This window comes from Lissotriton helveticus, chromosome 7, assembly GCF_964261635.1.
Source record: "Lissotriton helveticus chromosome 7, aLisHel1.1, whole genome shotgun sequence".
Classification (NCBI taxonomy): domain Eukaryota; kingdom Metazoa; phylum Chordata; class Amphibia; order Caudata; family Salamandridae; genus Lissotriton; species Lissotriton helveticus.
Genome location: NC_136068.1, coordinates 1611648341 through 1611665808, shown reverse-complemented (window position 1 = coordinate 1611665808; position 17468 = coordinate 1611648341). Strand labels below are relative to the sequence as shown.

Here is a 17468-nt window from a genome sequence, read left to right as displayed (position 1 = left end):
TGGTGAAGCGCCAACATGCGAAACTTTTCTTTTTTGACATGCAGGTTGAGTGTTCTCAAGTCCAGATGGGTCTGTATTCTGCCTTTTGGCCTTTTTTTCTGACCAGAAAATATCGTGAGTACACTCCTTTCCCCCTTTGAGACATTGGCACCCTCTCGATGGCTGACTTTTCAAGGAGAGTAGCTACTTCTTTTTATAAAAGGTGTAGTTGATGATTTGATGTTGGCATTGGAGGAACTGATGGAGGCAAACGATGGAAACGAAGACAGTATCCATTCTGAAGGGTAGTCAACACCCAACGGTCTTTCGTAATGGCTTGCCACCCTATCATTTGATGCGCGATGCTTCCCCCCACTGGAGTGGTCCACGGCGCTGGGGGAAAGAAGGACTCATTGCTTGGACTGGGCTTTGTTGGAATTGTTGCCCTGGCGCTGATTCCCTCCTCCTCTGGAATTACGCCTGTCTCTGAACTGAGACTTTTGCTGTCCCTGCTGGTCTTGACCCTTCTGCCAGTGAGGGGTTTGAACCTGCTGTTTAGAAGAGCCCTTGTTGTAGGAGCGATATCTCTTTTTGAACTCCTTCTTTTTCTCAAGCCCTACGGCTTTGAGAGTGTCCAACTCTGCCTTCATGCGCTGCATTTCCTCATCAGTACTTGCCCCAAAAAAAGATGTACCTGAAAAAGGCAAGTTCAAGATCCGAGCTTGGGCCTCTGGTTTCAAAGCTGTGAGACGCAACCAGGAGGATCTCCTTGCAGATATTCCATGCGCATAGCCATACGTTGCGAGGGTAGCTCCGTCCGCTACGGCGCTAATGACTTCATTGGAGACTTGGCTGCCTTCCAAGAGAATCTCCTCAAAGTCTTTACGGTCTTCCTGCGGGAGTTTCTCCACAAAATGCAGCAGGGAATCCCACAGGGACCTATCATAACGCCCCAAAAGGGCTTCCGCGTTGGACACCTTGAGAAATGAGGCTGAAGTATTACAGAGTCGTCTCCCCCACGAATCCTTATCCAGAGGTACTGTGGAGGAGGAGGCTACTGCACCTGACTTTTTCGTCGCTGCGACGATGACTGAGTCTGGGGGCGGATCAGCCATGAGGAACAGAGGATCCTCCTCTGGCGAGCGGTACTTTTTGAGAATCCTCGCTGGCGCGGCCTTTATTGTTGCTGGAGTGAGGAATACCTCCATCACTGGCTCTATAATCCCAGGTACCAAAGGCAACAGAGGCTTGGGTGCAGACCTGTGATGCAGGGTTTCAAAGATCACTGAGGTCTTGATCTGGGGAGCTGTCAAGGGCACTCATAGTTTCAGAGCCCCTCTGCCCAGAATGTCCTGAAAAGTGAAGATGTCATCAATTGGGGATATCCTTGATGGACGAGTGTCCGTCAAAGTAGGCGAGTAATCCCTATGGGAGCGGATAGGAGAAGAAGATGTAGTTGGAGATCTTCGTTCCCTTCTCCTGCTCCTAGATCTGGTTCTTCGTCTGCTGGAACGCACCCGGGAGCGTGATTGTTCTCTGGGAAGCACCTGGGAGCGAGATCGTTCTCTGGGCCTAGAAACCGGCCTGTATTCTTGCATCCTGGCCGCTGTTTCTTTGTCTGGCGCTCAGTGATGAAGAGGCCTACACCATCTTGGAGACAGCCTGATGGAAGGCGCCTTCTACGCGTTGTCCCTCGCTGGTGAAGGTGCAGGAGGTGTTACATCCCTTTGTCCATGCAGCGAACGTGCAGGGGAACGCCTTGATCTCTCACTGCCGGATGAATAAATGACCACATCCGGAGACCTATGACGGTGAGAAGAAGAAGAGCCTGACGAGGATGAAGAAAGGCTCACAGGAGGCGTAGGGGATCTTGTGTGACTCAGAGAACCACGATCCTCTGAAGCTCTCTTCCGTTTAGCATGATGGCTCTTGCTCACTGGAGAGCGCTCCGTTGATCTAGATAGCCCTAAGACAGATTCTCCTTCCGCAGCTGCAGCTGATCTTGGAGACCTCTGCGACCGAGGCCCATGACCTGGAGACGGAGTTGGCAAACTCGACGTCTTGGTCTGCTGCGACACTGCTGGTTGAGACTGTGCTGAGGGTTGACGAACTCTCTGCGGAGACTCTGTCCTCTGGGATCGTGCTGGAGAGACTTGTCTTGACCACATATGCTTCGGCATCGAACGCCGATGAGGTGACGCCGACGGAGGCCTTCTCGATGTCGAGCACCAAATGCTGGATTCCGACGGAGGGTGTCTCGACGCTGAGTGCCCTTGACTGGACTCCGATGGATGCCTCGACGTTGAGCGCTGATGCCTTGGCGACGACGGAGGATACCTCGACGTCGAGCGTCGATGACCGGACGCCGACGGAGGATGCCTCGACGTCATGCGTCGATGACTGGATGCCGACAGAGGATGCCCCGACGTCGAACGCCGCTGGCTGGGTGACGACGGAGGGTGTCTCGACGTCGAGCGTCGATGACCGGACGCCGACGGAGGTTGCCTCGACGTCGAACACCGATGACTAAGCGTCGACGGAGGAAGCTGCGACTTCGAAGACTGGATATGAGGTTTCGACGGCAGTTGTCTCGACGTCGAGCTCCTATGCTCAAATGGAGACCTCTCTCTCGACGCTGCACGTCGCCCGGTTGACGGCAGCGGAGGTACCTTGATTCTCGACGTTGAAGTCTTTGTCATCGAAGGAAGGTGCCTCGTCGTCAGGGGAAACTTCGACGCCGATCCCGACGCCGAAGGAGAGCAAGTCTGGACATCTCTCGACGTCGATCGCGCCCTTCGCTTTCTCTGTCTCTTAGGAGACCTACCTCTCTCAGAAAGACCATAAATTCGATTTCTTTCTCTATCTTTGAGGGTTCTCCTTGACAAAGTCTTGCAGTTGTTCACATTTTTCTGCAGAATGTGTCTCAGGGAGACAGAGGAGACACACAGGATGTATATCAGTCCTAGCCTTCTTCTTCCCACAGGAAGGGCAGGGATCAAAAAGCGAAGGCATTTTGACAAAATGTAACCTTTTTTGAAGCTCAAAAACGGCAGCATTATCTCTCTAAGGTAAAAAACCATCGAGTGAAATCAAAAATTGAAGAAAATCACCAAGAATTTTTGACAGAAAGTCAAAAAAGGTGGGAGCTGTTAAACCAGGGTCCTGACAGAAGGAGCCGGAAAAAACAACTGACCTAACTGTCACCCCTGAGGCATGATGGGAAGCCTGGGGTCATGGCTGACTTAAAGGCACAGTGCCAGTTTTTGTTGAAAATGCTTTCATTTTCTATGTTATTGCTTTTAAATGCAGCCTGTGGCTAACAATGTCTATTCATTAGCAATTTTCAGGATTTATTAGTGTTTTTACTCATTAAAACACAAAGTTAAAGGGCTATTGGACCTAATGTGTTTTTTATTTCCTTGCTAATTTCAGTGCATGTATGAGTGATTACATTGTTTAGCCTCAGTTTTGGGGCTGGATTGGTATGAGAAAAAAGTATATATGTACATACATATATGTGGAGCGAGATATATATGTTTTTCCATATATATTTTTATATTGTTTCCGGGGTCGCGCACATGGGTGGGAATATTCAGTGCTTATGACTATTGATGGGGATCCCCTGGAAGAGAACAGTAAGTACTAGCAATCGGTGTGAGCATGGAATGTGTGGGGGGACATGCGTTCATTTGTTTTCCCTCACTGGTTGTAAGAAACACATTTTTGCCATCCTAAATAAAAGTAATGCTGGAGGTAGAGGAAAGACAGGAGATGATTGGAAAGGGAGGCAGATAAGAGAGAACAGGCAAGAACATGAGGTAGCATGAAAATGAGACATAAAATATGGGGGAGAAACAAAGAAGAGTGGTGAAGTAAGCTATCAGAGAAGAGATTGTCAATGTGGGGCTCTGTTGACTTGTGAGGATGAATTACTTATCTTCATTTGGATCCAATGGTATATCTTGATATGTTATTGTGTAACCACTACCGCTAAGGTTGTAATGGCACACTACCAGTGAAGTGTTCCTATTGCTCATTATAAGAGTAGATGATTTTTCTAACTTGAACAGTCAAAACATCATTGATGAAATATGCACTATTTGCTTCTTACATCTCTGTAACATTCCAAATCATTCACAAAGAAACTGGTTCAACATATTTACAATGATTTCTGAGCTCCCAGAAATGATCCTGGTCAGACCACAGTATGATTAACTGCTCCAACGAAAGAGAGTTCTGTAAAAAAAGAAGGAAATCTTTCTTCTGCTTCAGAACACTGATTTTCACAGAAGCTTCTTCTCAAGTTCAAGTTCGAGCATTTGTATAGCGCACTACTCACCCAGAGGGTCTCAAGGCGCTGGGGGAAGGGTTCAATATTTGTCGAATAGCCAGGTTTTGAGTTCTTTTCTGAAGGAGATGTGGTTCTGAGTAAGGCGGAGGTGGGTGGGGAGAGAGTTCCAGGTCTTGGCAGCCAGGAAGGAGAAGGATCTGCCACCCATGGTGGATTTCCGGATGCGCGGGATTGCAGCGAGGGCTTGATTGGACGATCTTAGTTGGCGGGTGGGTTTGTAGAAGGACAGTCGGGTGTTGAGGCATTCAGGTCCTAGGTTGTAGAGGGCTTTGTGTGCGTGGGTGAGAAGGCGGAAAGTAATTCTTTTGTTGACGGGTAGCCAGTGAAGGTCTTTTAGATGTCCAGAGATGTGATCTTGGCGAGGGATGTCTAATATGAGTCTTGCTGACGCGTTTTGGATGCGCTGGAGTTTTTTCTGTAGTTTTGCTGAGATTCCGGCGTATAGTGTGTTACCATAGTCCAGTCGACTCGTGACCAAGGCGTGGGTGAAACCTTCATGGGTCAAACCTTCAGGTTTCATGCAACTGCTTCTTACAAGAACCTACTTGAATGTACCTTCGGAAATGATAGTACAGCTTGAAAAAATGTTCTTGTGCATTAGATACACTTGCCCCTCTTTCCACATGCAGGCCTAACAACATGAAGACCAATACATGGTTTACAGATAGCCGTTGCTTTTTGAAACATCAACTCAGGGCCCTAGAAGGACGCTGACATAAATAAAATCCACTATGTCAATATACCACTCGCATACTAGGGACGACAGACGATCTTGCATCAAAGCTAAAAATAGGAGACTTCCACACTGAGATTACTGAAGTATAAAAGGCAACCAAAACATTTTCATGCTTAGAAAGAGATGGTAAACCATAGACTAATCACAATCCTCTAGGGACCCTCAAATGAGTATGTGCCTACTCTATGGGATCAAGACCTCAAACAGGCCATCATCACCCCTACTGTAAAGAGCCCTTCAAGAAACCCTTACATTCTTTCAAACTAATGATCTATCCCAGGCTTATCCTGTGTCGCAATGGCACTTGAACCAGTTAACTCTCCTCATACCTGGAATCAAATAGGCTTCTCATTGACTTTCCTTCGGGGTACTGAGTCAACACTGTTTAATATGAGGAAAGAACTACTCAATAACCAGGGCTAAGGGCCTGATTATGATCTTGGCGAACAGGGTTACTCCATCACAAACGTGATGGAATTACCATCCGCAAAATCACAATTCCATAATATCCTATGGAACTTACGGCGGACGTGATATCCTCACATTTATGATGGAGTATTCCATCTGCCAAGATCATAATCAAGCCCTAGGTCATGCTCTCTGTGTTGACTTTATTAGACGTCTTGCCCACATTTCATCACCATCAGCCGCAACTTGCCCCTCAACGGGCAATTTCATTTGGTTGGCATCAGTATTATAGTGCTATTTTAGTTTACCTCCTTCCTATAAAATATGCTTTTAATGAAGTAGAGCAAAAAACCTTGTGGTAGCCTCCCAGTACCTTGGATCAGATACATAAAAGACTGAAAATGGATTTCATTCTGGATAATAACTAGACATCCCTTGGAGAGGAATTATGAACTGCAGGAATCTAGCCATCCTGTATGCTGATAAAGACTTGGTGAAGAGTATGCAAGTCGATGGGTGAGAAACTAGTTTTGAGCATCTGACCAAGAGACCCGAGGAAAGAGAGAGAATAGAGGTAGGCATAGGAAGGGCTAGCCAGAAGTCTGCCCAAAGAAATGGATTTTTAACACTTTCCTAAATCAGATTCCATGTGTAGAGAAAGTGGTAGAGTGCTTCTTAGAGATGGAACTTGCACATAAAAGGCAATTCCTCCAAATTTCTTGTAACGAGTCACCTAGATGTCAATTCACCGTAATGCCAGAGCTAGCATGAAGTGATATAATTCACCCCCATTTGACTCAATTACATCATAGGAAGTAACATTATATGGTCTTTGACTTTCAATCTTCCCAGGAAGTGATGACATGTGTCTTTGATCCTGATAACATCACAAAAAAATGACATTGCTGATATTAGGAACCCCTATTGCACACAATAACATATTAAGGCTACAGTTACTAAAAGAGATAACAATCTACTTAATTTACCACCTATATAGTAAATAGGGTGGTCACACTTTAGGAACACTGCACATTTCTCTGTGTCACAGCATGAAAAATGATGTCTATGTTGGAAGAAAAAACACTGGGAACCCAAATTATCCCTACCATAAACGGTCATGATTTAATGGTTCCTCGAGAGTATACTCCTAATACCGCAAGGATTATGGGCCAGATGTACGAACATTTTAATTTGAGCCTCGCAATTTGCGACTAATTGCGAGTCGCGAATTGCGAGATGCAAAATAAAATATACAACAGTGTGTTTAACACTGTTTACGATTCCCAATTGGGTCGGAATAACAGGCCCTCCCAAGGATGGTGGCCTGCTGGGATCAGCAGACCACCATGTCTGAGACTGCTTTTAAATAAAGCAGTTTTTTTTATGCATCCCGTTTTCCTTAAAGGGAAAAAAAAGAAAAGTTATTGTTTCATTTTTTAAGGGCAGGCAGTGGCCCTTGTTAAAAAATATTTTCGCATGCATTTGCAAAGGGGAAGGGGTCCCCTGTGGACCCCTTCCCATTTGCGAATGCATTACCTGAAGTACAAAGCCTATTTAGCGAGTCGCAATTTATTTGTGACTCGCTAAATAGGTTTTGCGACTCGCTATTTGGAAGGGGCGTTCCCTTCCAAATAGAGAGTCTCAAAACCATGTACTAAGGTTTTGCAACCGCAATTGCGGTCGCAAAACACTCACAATTACCATGATGACTATGATGCTGCTGCATCATAGTCATTCTAAAACAAAGACATCAGCCCACATAACCATTAAGCAGGTACACCACACTACAAAACCAGCCCGCAAACGGCCATAAAACCGGTCTACACATGTACTAGTCAGATTGGTCCTTATGGCAATGCCTGATTGCCCTATAGGCAAGTCCAACCCTGGGAGGAGAGATCTGGAACCTTTACTGTTATTTATGGGCAGACCTGCTTGTGGCCTTTCCCAAGATGTCCCAAGATGCTCCAGCGATGGTAGGCATCAAAACGAGTGACATAGTTGACACCACACTGACGACCATGATTTTCACTACTCAACTAGAAGTTTGCACTCAATGCCTGATACCTCATTGGACCTTTTTGTTAAATAACCCACAGCTGTGTAGTGCAAGACATCCTGAATTGTGTGTATAAAGGGTTAATTTGCATGGACATAGGTTGTCTTCTTACCATCTGGACTGGTCATGTTGTTGACCGGGGCTGCACAGTATGACTCTAGGATGGCCACGCTACAGCTACAAAAGCAACATTCCTCTACGATGCCTGGCCGCGACCTGCTACGTACCGGTGCAGAAATGCCTTAAAAGAGATTAAAAATTACAGAGTTAAACACCAAAGTTGTATGACTGTCGGTGTAACATGACCTCTTATAGCATAACATGTTAAACATAACTGAGCACATCACAGGAGTAGCTCTGGGCAAGCACATTTAAAGACTGTTTTATCGGAGCAAAACTACTATTGTGTTTCATGAGGAGAGGTCACATGAAGGCAATGAAGCAGAGGAAATTGCAGACCAGAGACTCTGCTACTCAGCAATTTCTGAAAGTGTATTGATAGCCTCTGATCCAGTACCTGGAAACTGGGGCAATATTGCAGAATCCATCCTGTCTCTGTGGATACTTTTCTGCTGTACGTCTGTCTTCTTCAATTTCAGCTCACATTACACATTTCTGTAGCTCCTGTAGACCCAAAACCTATCCCATTCAACTTTCTTCTAGTTACCAAAATTTAGTCAACTATCAACTGGTAATCCAAGACAGGATCAGCTTTAGCCCTTCAATGCGACAGACTTTGTTGGGGCCCCCCAATGACCTGCTTCTCCACTGATCCCCGCACTGTCATCCTCCAGGGGTACCCTCGTCTTTTCATAGATCCTCTCTCATGTGTATTTCATTTCTTTTATAGTGCTAATCAAACCAGTGTACAATACCAGAGCATTTTACACCACACACACATTATACAGAGACTATGAATCATACAAGTGTGTAAATAAATGTTTAGTAAATGTTACAAAAGACAATGAGAGTGACAACGTATAGGAGTCCCGTGTCATCCATACTGGTAGGTAGTATATTTTAAGTGTGCTTGGTCTGGAGAAGTACAAACTCAGGATTTAAAGCATAACACAGATGGTGGCGTCGGGTTTACTAATACGAATTTATTTCTACCACTGAACCCTTTTTAGCCACCTGAGGGAACAAAAGACTAAGGAAAAAAGGTTCTAACCCTATGCTGTGCTGTTTGCATGCCGCACTTTGATGCTAGTTCATCACTCACTATGATACGTTACTACAGGTAACAAAAGTATCTATGTGACAAAAGCAGTAACCCACTGAGATAGCTACATAAAATATAATTCTGTGGGCTACAAGTTACACATGTTTTGCAGCAGGCACATTAACACCCTGCACTACTATATGATGAGTCAAAATTGATATTAAGCAAACGTTGGATCTTCTGTAGCAGGTACATTAATCATCAGAGTTATCTTGACATGGTTGCTAAGATCGCAAGTAATTCTGAAACAGATGCTTTTAAATCTATAAGATATTTCAGAATGCAGCGCCCCCTGAGTTCAGCCCCAGGTGCAACGGCACCGGTCACCCCCACCCTCCCTAAAGTCAGCACTGAATTAAGAGAATACAAGAGCTCTGGATCCACACCCCACCCAGCCGAAAGTGCAAAATCACTAGAATTCAGTGTCAAGACAGACCTCTCCTTCAGAACACACATATATAAAAAGGTGTTTAGACAGAAAATCGGAATAAAAAATATTATGGGACAATCGTGTCAAGAATATCAAGGACAAACATATTGTGAAAGTACGTTTCTATAGGTAAGGAAAGTTTTAATACATATAACTACACATGTACCTTGATGATATATATATATCTTCAAAGTACATAGATGTGAAGTTAAGAACAGTAAATCTATATGTACCTATTTGGACTTACCTTCTTGATATTTTACTCCTCGATATTTTTGTCACGATATTCTGTTCCACAGGATATTTTTGGTTCCATAATTCGGTCAGTGCTCCATCCTCGAACGCACAAACAGTTTGGTCTCAACTACCACTCTGGTGCAGATTAAGAATGTCCCATCGTGAAGCCGACTTTAGAATCACCAGTCAAGTCATGGTCCTTTCCGCTCTCCTTAGCTGCAGCATCCTGCTTGCTGGTGTTCCCGTTGCTCGCGTGGCTGTGCTCTTTTGCACCATTCATAAATCATCTAAAGTGTGACCTCCTGAAGCCAGCCCTGACAGCACTACAGTGGATGTTCATGCAGATAGACATCATGCTCCAGACCAACAGTTAACTCACAAGGTAGAGACAAGTAATACACCGCCCTACCTGCCAGAAAATCCCATAAATGCAACATATATAGCCATAATATCGCCTTTCTTGAAACAGAGATATGTGTAAACGAGACCTGCTGGTAAGCCGTTTAATGGTGCACACTCATAATCTGAAATACCACCCTCCTCTACTTCAGAAGGGAGCTGGAAATGTATCTCTTGAAGAAGCCCATCATCTGCCATTGACGTTTCTCTGGCCCACAGGCCAAACAGTTGAGAGGTGTGCCTCATACTCAGCTTTTACACATCTTTAAATCATCCTCAACTCCTCTACTATGTATAGTGCTTCCCCAGCTGCCCATTACATAAATACAAAGGGCACATCTGGCATAGGGTCCTTTCAGAAGCTCGTACATCCTCAGCTACTTCCATCTACTCACCTACGTACAAGGATTAGGCATCAATAGCTCTTCCAAACTTGACAGCATTGAGCAATGCTTCCCTGTAGCAAAGAAAAGTTTCCAACACAATGAAAATCATTCCTCACATCACATCTCCTCAAAAGGCCTTTCTGGATAGAAAATAATCAGAAAATCACTAGCCTATTGCTATTCCCAAAATTCTAGGACAGATGATGGTAGGACAGCTCCAATATGTCTTGGACAAAGGATTGTATCAAACCCATGCAGTCTGGGTTTACAGCAGATCATAGCACAGAAACAACACTGCTAAATAATTTTGAATCCAGATTTCTCTCTTTCTCGCTCTCAATGTTCAGAGGGCATCACTTATTATTGCCACACTATTTTCCTCAATATCAGGCCTTGGACTAGAAAACGAATCTCAGGTGTGGCTGTGCTGAATTCGACACAGTGTGCACCCAGCTGTGTCTTCCTGTTATTTTGCTCTATTTCCTGGCTTACCCTAGGATTTTTTCAAAGTGGACTTGACATCAGTCAGCCCTCTGGAGAAGCTTCAAGTGTTTTTATATTACTCACCAGAAAAATGGAGAGGTGAATTTAGCTGCATTTACCAGAACATTATGTATAGACAGGCTTAGTCAGGCCTCAAATCCGTTTGCACTTGTTGTGCATTGCACATTTTAAAATAAACATAGTTTTGGGGAATTCATTTCTTTGCATGTGCAGCTTGAGTTAAGACGTGTCCTTCAGCATTTTGCAAAATACTCCAAATTCAGGCACTTTTAAGGTCTTGTTTTCCTACTATATTAAAATGTATTGTTCTTCGTGTTTCTAATAGTCTTGGAGGAAGGAGCAGAGCACAACTATATCTTTACAAAACCACTTCTGGCTAGCGGGTGATGTGTATGTAATTTTAAATGTGGCTTTATTTTCTGTTTCAATACATGGTAGAGGCTTATTCATTAGTATTAGATCAAAAGTATTTTTTGTGATGTGTTTTGTTTTACCAATGAAAATTGTGGTTTATAATTTGTTTCACACCAAGCTGACAGTGTGATTTCTCCGTTTGAAAATCTACATAACATGCTGTTTTTGGAATGTGTTCAATGTCCTTCTTGGCTTTCTTTGGAGAGCAGACTCCATGTTAGTCCATTTATTGACTCAATACTTAGAATATTTTAGGAGCCTCCGCTTGACTTTAAACTGAGCTGACTTATGTCTGCCTTCTTTCTAATGCATTACTTTGCCTTGTGCGAGACCGTATTGTGGTCTGGGTTTATAACTAGAGGAGAGACTGGGAGAACTATGCTAATTCCCATGTATTTGCATTTTGATTTGAACTGCCGAGCTAACTATTTTTACCTTTTGTAATGATTCTGAAAATGTAAATCTTCTTGGTTTTGACTTTAAACCTTGTCTGGTGTAAGTGATTTGACCTGGTTTATCTCTCCTCCGGGGTCATCATCCTTTGGGACCAAAAATGAGAACTTAAGAAATAATAATTTACTGTCAATCGTTTTTGGAGAGACAAATAGCACCAACAAGAGTTCAAGGCAATGCTGGGGTGGAGGTGCATAGAAAGAGCACCCCACTCATTATCCATAATGTCTGCCATACCCTCACCAGGATATGGGAGACTGAGTTTTGGTGGCAGCTGAAATCCTAGTAGGGGCACAGACATTCTCACAAGTGCCTCTGAAGGATTTACTGATTCTTTGTGAGTGAAATCTATGTAATGTATCATATCTATTGTTCTGTTCTCAATGACTGTGTTTAGTGTGTGGGTACTTACTGGGATTCGTATCAAACATTATACAAGCGTTGTTAACCCTATAGAGGCATAAAAACACCATAAACAATTGTAATTCACACCAATGTTTGACCTAAACAAGAATTAATAATCCACTTCTAAATGCTCAGTTTAGCAAGGATAATACCCATAGGGATGGGGCACCTATTCCTAAATCTGCAATTAACTGGTAACGCTTTTGGCATGGCATAGCGTGGAATGTTCCATTTTAAACAAATCACATTCCTGGCTTTATATACCCACATCTCCCTGATCTAAGCCAATAGCCTTTGTCAGTTTGTTACCTAGAAGAGAAACCCCCATCCAGATTCCTCATTCTCAGGTGTGATTCAGTCCTCTATGGGTCATGCGTATCTTCTTTGAGTTGTCCTTTTAAGTCCTTGAAGTACCATGTGACTCTGAGTTAGACGGTAGACTGCCCCTAGTTTCTAATTGTAGGTGATAGTTTATGCTGTTCAGTCCTTTCAGTATAGTATTAGAGTGTCCTCTGTTGAGGGTCTAGTTGTAGAATTCATCAAAAGACTTGAGAAACTTCATTGGAAATAACAAGAGGGAGGTCGACCTGGCTTTGGAAAGTACACTCAGGCATGCATCTCCAGCCTGTTTGACCAAAACCAACAGCAACAGTCCTGTTCCATTGATACTGGCCTACTCCCCTACTACAAATGTAGTCTACTGTGTTTTCGTGGAAGAGACTGTGATGCCCTGTGGAATACCGCCCTGGATTACATCACACTCTGTAATGATGAACTGGGATTTATAGGTTGTAAAAAAGGCATTTAGTTCCAAGTGACCTTGATGTTTACACTGTAACATTTTACAATCTATTAAAGCACGTGCAGGGTCCCTGATTTACAATCCTTGTGCTTCTCTGATCCTGCTTTCAACATTTATGGCTGAGTATATTTTCTGGGGCACGGGACTCCTGGCCTAAGCCCACGGACTGATCTTGTACATATTTGTGTACCAACTGCTCACCAGCAAGGTGCTAGACTCTGATGGGTCTGAGTTCACCCCAAGGGGGAGTTCATTTCAACCTGGATTGCTCCTGTCCCCATGTCCATCCCATAACTGATGGCGGCAGCTAACGATCAGGTTAGTTGGGGAGGCTGCCTACTGCTCCTATGTGGTAAATCTGTGTGGCCCTCTCTTCACCTAGAGTGCAGATTATTTGCTTCTAGCATCCTGAGTGCATGAGCGTACATGAGTCTGGCACTCTGCCAATCTATGTGTTGCCCCAAGATTGTGGATCGCCATATTAGAAGCAGAGGCTTTGAGTGAGTTGTCTCCCCATCCTCTTGCATGTCATTGGTGCTGACACCTTTCTCTCTCTCCCTGCACACGCCACTGTAGCCAGGTAACTATGCGCCTGCTTTGGATAAATAAACTCTGAATGGAACCAGGAAGGAGTCTTTCTGATCACTTCATTAATTCAGAGCAATTTGGATAGGCGAGTCTGGGCCCTTCAGAGGAGGATCACCTTGACAAAGTAAATAATCACGGGCATGGGTTATGGTGTCACCTGACCATACAAGTTAGAGTGGCTGCCTATCCAATCCGCATAAACAAAAGGAATCCTCCTAAAAGTGTCAGGGAAGTGTTCACCACAGTGGTATGGGAGCACTTAATGTTTTTAAAAATACCCCTCACACACCAACAGGCCCCTTGGTGTCATGCTTCATCATAGGGGTCTTCGCACCCCTCTAGCGGGATGCGGCGTGCTACGACCTACGACTACGCGGGAGCACTTTTAGTTTTTGACTATATGTGGTGCATGTGATTGGGGATATTTTATGTGAGTGGTGGGATTCAGTGAAATAGTTAAAAAGCACCTGGCTCATGGGTATACTAAAAAAATGTATTTATAACCCCGGGCTGGTACTGATAAAAGAAGTGAAGTGCGAGGTGTGTATGTCGTGATTATGGACAATACCTCATGTGTGCGTCGACATGTTTCGGAGGCAGAGTTCCTTCTTCAGGACGGGGGCACAACTTCCCCACCTTACTCACGTTTCACTAAATGTTACAAAATGTATTCATGTTGTTAACAAAAGTGAAAAAATAACAATATATATGTGTGTGTAACTACAGGCTACTATGTGCCTACAGCGGTTTAGCTCAAGTTCATGCAAATTGCATGACCTGAGAAAAAGGAAGAAAAAGAAAACAATGGTCACCCTTGTAATGGGTAGTTCTGACAGGTGCAATCACCTGGAACAAACCAAAAGCTTATTAGCCCTGTGGAAAAAAGACACTCACATAACATACAACATAGAAACATGAAAACACACTCTAATTAAATTGCAGAGGATAGTGTCATACTTGTTTAGTAGTGCTTGCTTGCTTCATGAGCATTCAGAAACGTCTGGGGGGTGATTGCTATTGTGCAATCTAAAATAGAAAGCAATGTAGGTTTCAGTCTGGTGCGTTACTTACTTTGGCTGCCTGGATATGTATTATGTAACACTCCATACTCACAAACTCGGTAACGGTTAAGCGGATGTAAAGTGCTGCCCATACATGGGTAATCCGGCATTAATCAGTCGTTTTGCGTGCAAATTGGATAATTACAGACCCTTCTAAGGCAGATCCAGTAAGAAAAAGGCCAGTTCAGCGGAGTAGCGTGTGGGGTAAGACAGAGGAGAACTACTCCCGAGTTCGTGAGTATGGAGTGTTACATAATGTTTTCTTTTTCTTCCTTTTTCTCAGGTCATGCAATTTGCATCAACTTGAGCTAAACCGCTGTAGGCACATAGTAGCCTGTAGTTACACACACACATATATATTGTTATTTTTTCACTTTTGTTAACAACATGAATACATTTTTTAACATTTAGTGAAACGTGAGTAAGGTGGGGAAGTTGTGCCCCCGTCCTGAAGAAGGAGCTCTGCCTCCGAAACATGTCGACGCACACATGAGGTATTGTCCATAATCATGACATACACACCTCGCACTTCACTTCTTTTATCAGTACCAGCCCGGGGGGTTATAAATAAAAAAAATTAGTATACCCACGAGCCAGGTGCTTTTTAACTATTTCACTGAATCCCACCACTCACATAAAATATCCCCAATCACATGCACCACATATAGTCAAAAACTAAAAGTGCTCCCACGTAGGTCGTAGCACGCCGCATCCCGCTAGAGGGGTGCGAAGATCCCTATGATGAAGCATGACACCAAGGGGCCTGTTGGTGTATGAGGGGTATTTTAGAAAACATTAAGTGCTCCCATACCACTGTGGTGAACACTTCCCTGACACTTTTAGGAGGATTCCTTTTGTTTATGTGAATTAGTTTGTGGAGTAAGAATCCTTCTGTGTTACTCTACCTCCCCTCTTCTGTTTATTTGTATGCCTATCCAATCCCCCACCATTCCCCCCACCGCAGATAACAGTGGCAGAAGTGGACTTAGGTGCAGCAACAAGTAGCTATTTAGCTGAAGGACTGTCTGATCTGGACTAACCCCATCCTATCTACCACTGTTTATGAGTATCAGCTTGCACTGTGAACCAGGTATTCATGTTCACCATTGAATTCAAGCACATGCTCTGTGCACAGGCAGGGCAGAGGAAGCGCTGAGCCAGGGGCATCAAACAGAGCTGCCGCTCTTTAAAATCTGGTCTAGACTTTAAGGACAATGGAAAAGGTGAAGGACTTAGACAAAGGTGTGCAGCTGCTGGATCTGAAGTACACGCTGAGAAGCTGCTTACGAACTCAAGGGCCAATGTACTACCATACGTAGTTAAGCCACTATTATGGATTTCTAATTAACACGCCACAAACTAAACTAGGGATGGTGAGACTCGAAGCTTCTTCCAATGGCCTGAACATCGGTGGAATCTATGGAAAAATTTTGGAAATTACATAAAAAGCACAACACAATTCACAATGAAATATTGGGGAGAGAATAAGACAGAGACATACAACTTACTGAAATAAAAGCCGGTGGGCCCACAGATAAACTGCAAAATGTCCACCAGTTCCGCCCCGCAGAGCATCTCTTTGGATCGGTGTCGGTAACAGCGACCCTCGGACACGTCCAGGCATGCGGCGAGCAGCAAGGACAGGCACAGCAATGAAGGACGGATGTTGGGTAGAGTAGCCTTCTGGGAACCCGGAAGAAAAAAGCAAATGATAAGAATCGAAACCATACGTTTGACAAGAATTCACTGCATTAAGTTTGTATCTTATATGCTCATCATATCACCCTACTACCCTTTAGGTGCCAAAGTGCATTTGTGAACGGCAGGTTGTGCTTGACTCATAGGCTGTTGAAATGCAATGTCCTGAAACCTTTATCACCCGTCCCTTTACCACTGACCATAACACTTGCACAACACATTCACTAAAATTCTCCCAACATTGTCAGACTTATGCTGAGACACATCAGATGTTCAAAGAGGATTGTGATGTGGGATTCTTCAGCTATTCAAAGAGAATTGTGGTGTGGGGCCCTTCAACAATTCGAAGAGGATTGTGGTGTTGGGCCCTTCAACTATTTGAAGAGGGTTGTGATGTTGGGCCCTTCAACTATTCGAAGAGGGTTGTGATGTTGGGCCCGTCAACTATTTGAAGAGGATTGTGGTGTTGGGCCCTTCAACTATTTGAAGAGGATTGTGGTGTTGGGCCCTTCAACTATTCGAAGAAGATTGTGGTGTGGGGCCCTTCAATTATTCGAAGAGGATTGTGGTGTTGGGCCCTTTAACCATTTGAAGAGGATTGTGGTGTTGGGCCTTTAACTATTCGAAGAGTATTGTAGTGTGGGGCCCTTCAACTATTCGAAGAAGATTGTGGTGTTGGGCCCTTCAACTATTCGAAGAGGATTGTGGTGTGGGGCCCTTCAACTATTCAAAGAGGATTGTGGTGTGGGATCCTTCAGCTATTCGAAGAGGATTGTGGTGTGGGACCCTTTATCTATTCAAATAAGATAATTGATTGCGCTTGCTTTATTGAGAGGTCTGGTTCGGTTTAAATATCTTCTGGTGTGCGGGTAGGGCAGGAGGCACCAAACCAGTTCAGAATGGATCGATACTGTTGTGCCAGGGGAGGTAACGAGTGTAAATAGACCACCCAACTCGCCAATGTGAGGGCACATTCAGCAGGATGTGCTTGTAACTGTAGTTTGCTTTTGTGGGAGCAGCCTCCGGTGGTCACTTTTTGGGCAGTGCACAGAGTATCCTCTTGACAGTCACACCTAAATCAAGCTTCCGAGCATTTTGTGATATTTACTTAAATCTAAAAAGTCTAATTGACTTACCCAATTTATGACATTTTGGTCTTATTTTAAACCCAAAATTACTTTTCCTTTAACTAAATTGATTTGCGAATTTTACTGATTGGTTTATTGACTCTAGATTTGCTAGTGTTAGAGTTCTTTACTTGCATTTCTCTCGACAAAAGCCTCTCATTTTGTGCTGGCGCTGCTAGGGGTCATGCCCGGCTTTGTCAGTGAAATTG

The 17468-nt window shown here is 44.0% G+C and overlaps 1 protein-coding gene across 2 annotated transcripts in view; it reads right to left on the bottom strand.

Annotated features, from left to right (window-relative positions):
- LOC144770598 (insulin-like growth factor 3.L) overlaps positions 1-17468 on the bottom strand; it is a 146892-nt gene that overhangs the window by 59307 nt on the left and 70117 nt on the right. For both annotated transcript variants that reach the window (XM_078655262.1, XM_078655261.1), the window contains exons 2-3: positions 15943-16117; positions 7646-7774 (exon numbers count right to left, since the gene is read on the bottom strand). In XM_078655262.1, the coding sequence (XP_078511388.1) occupies positions 7646-7774; positions 15943-16117 (304 nt within the window). The remainder of the gene's footprint in view (positions 1-7645; positions 7775-15942; positions 16118-17468) is intronic.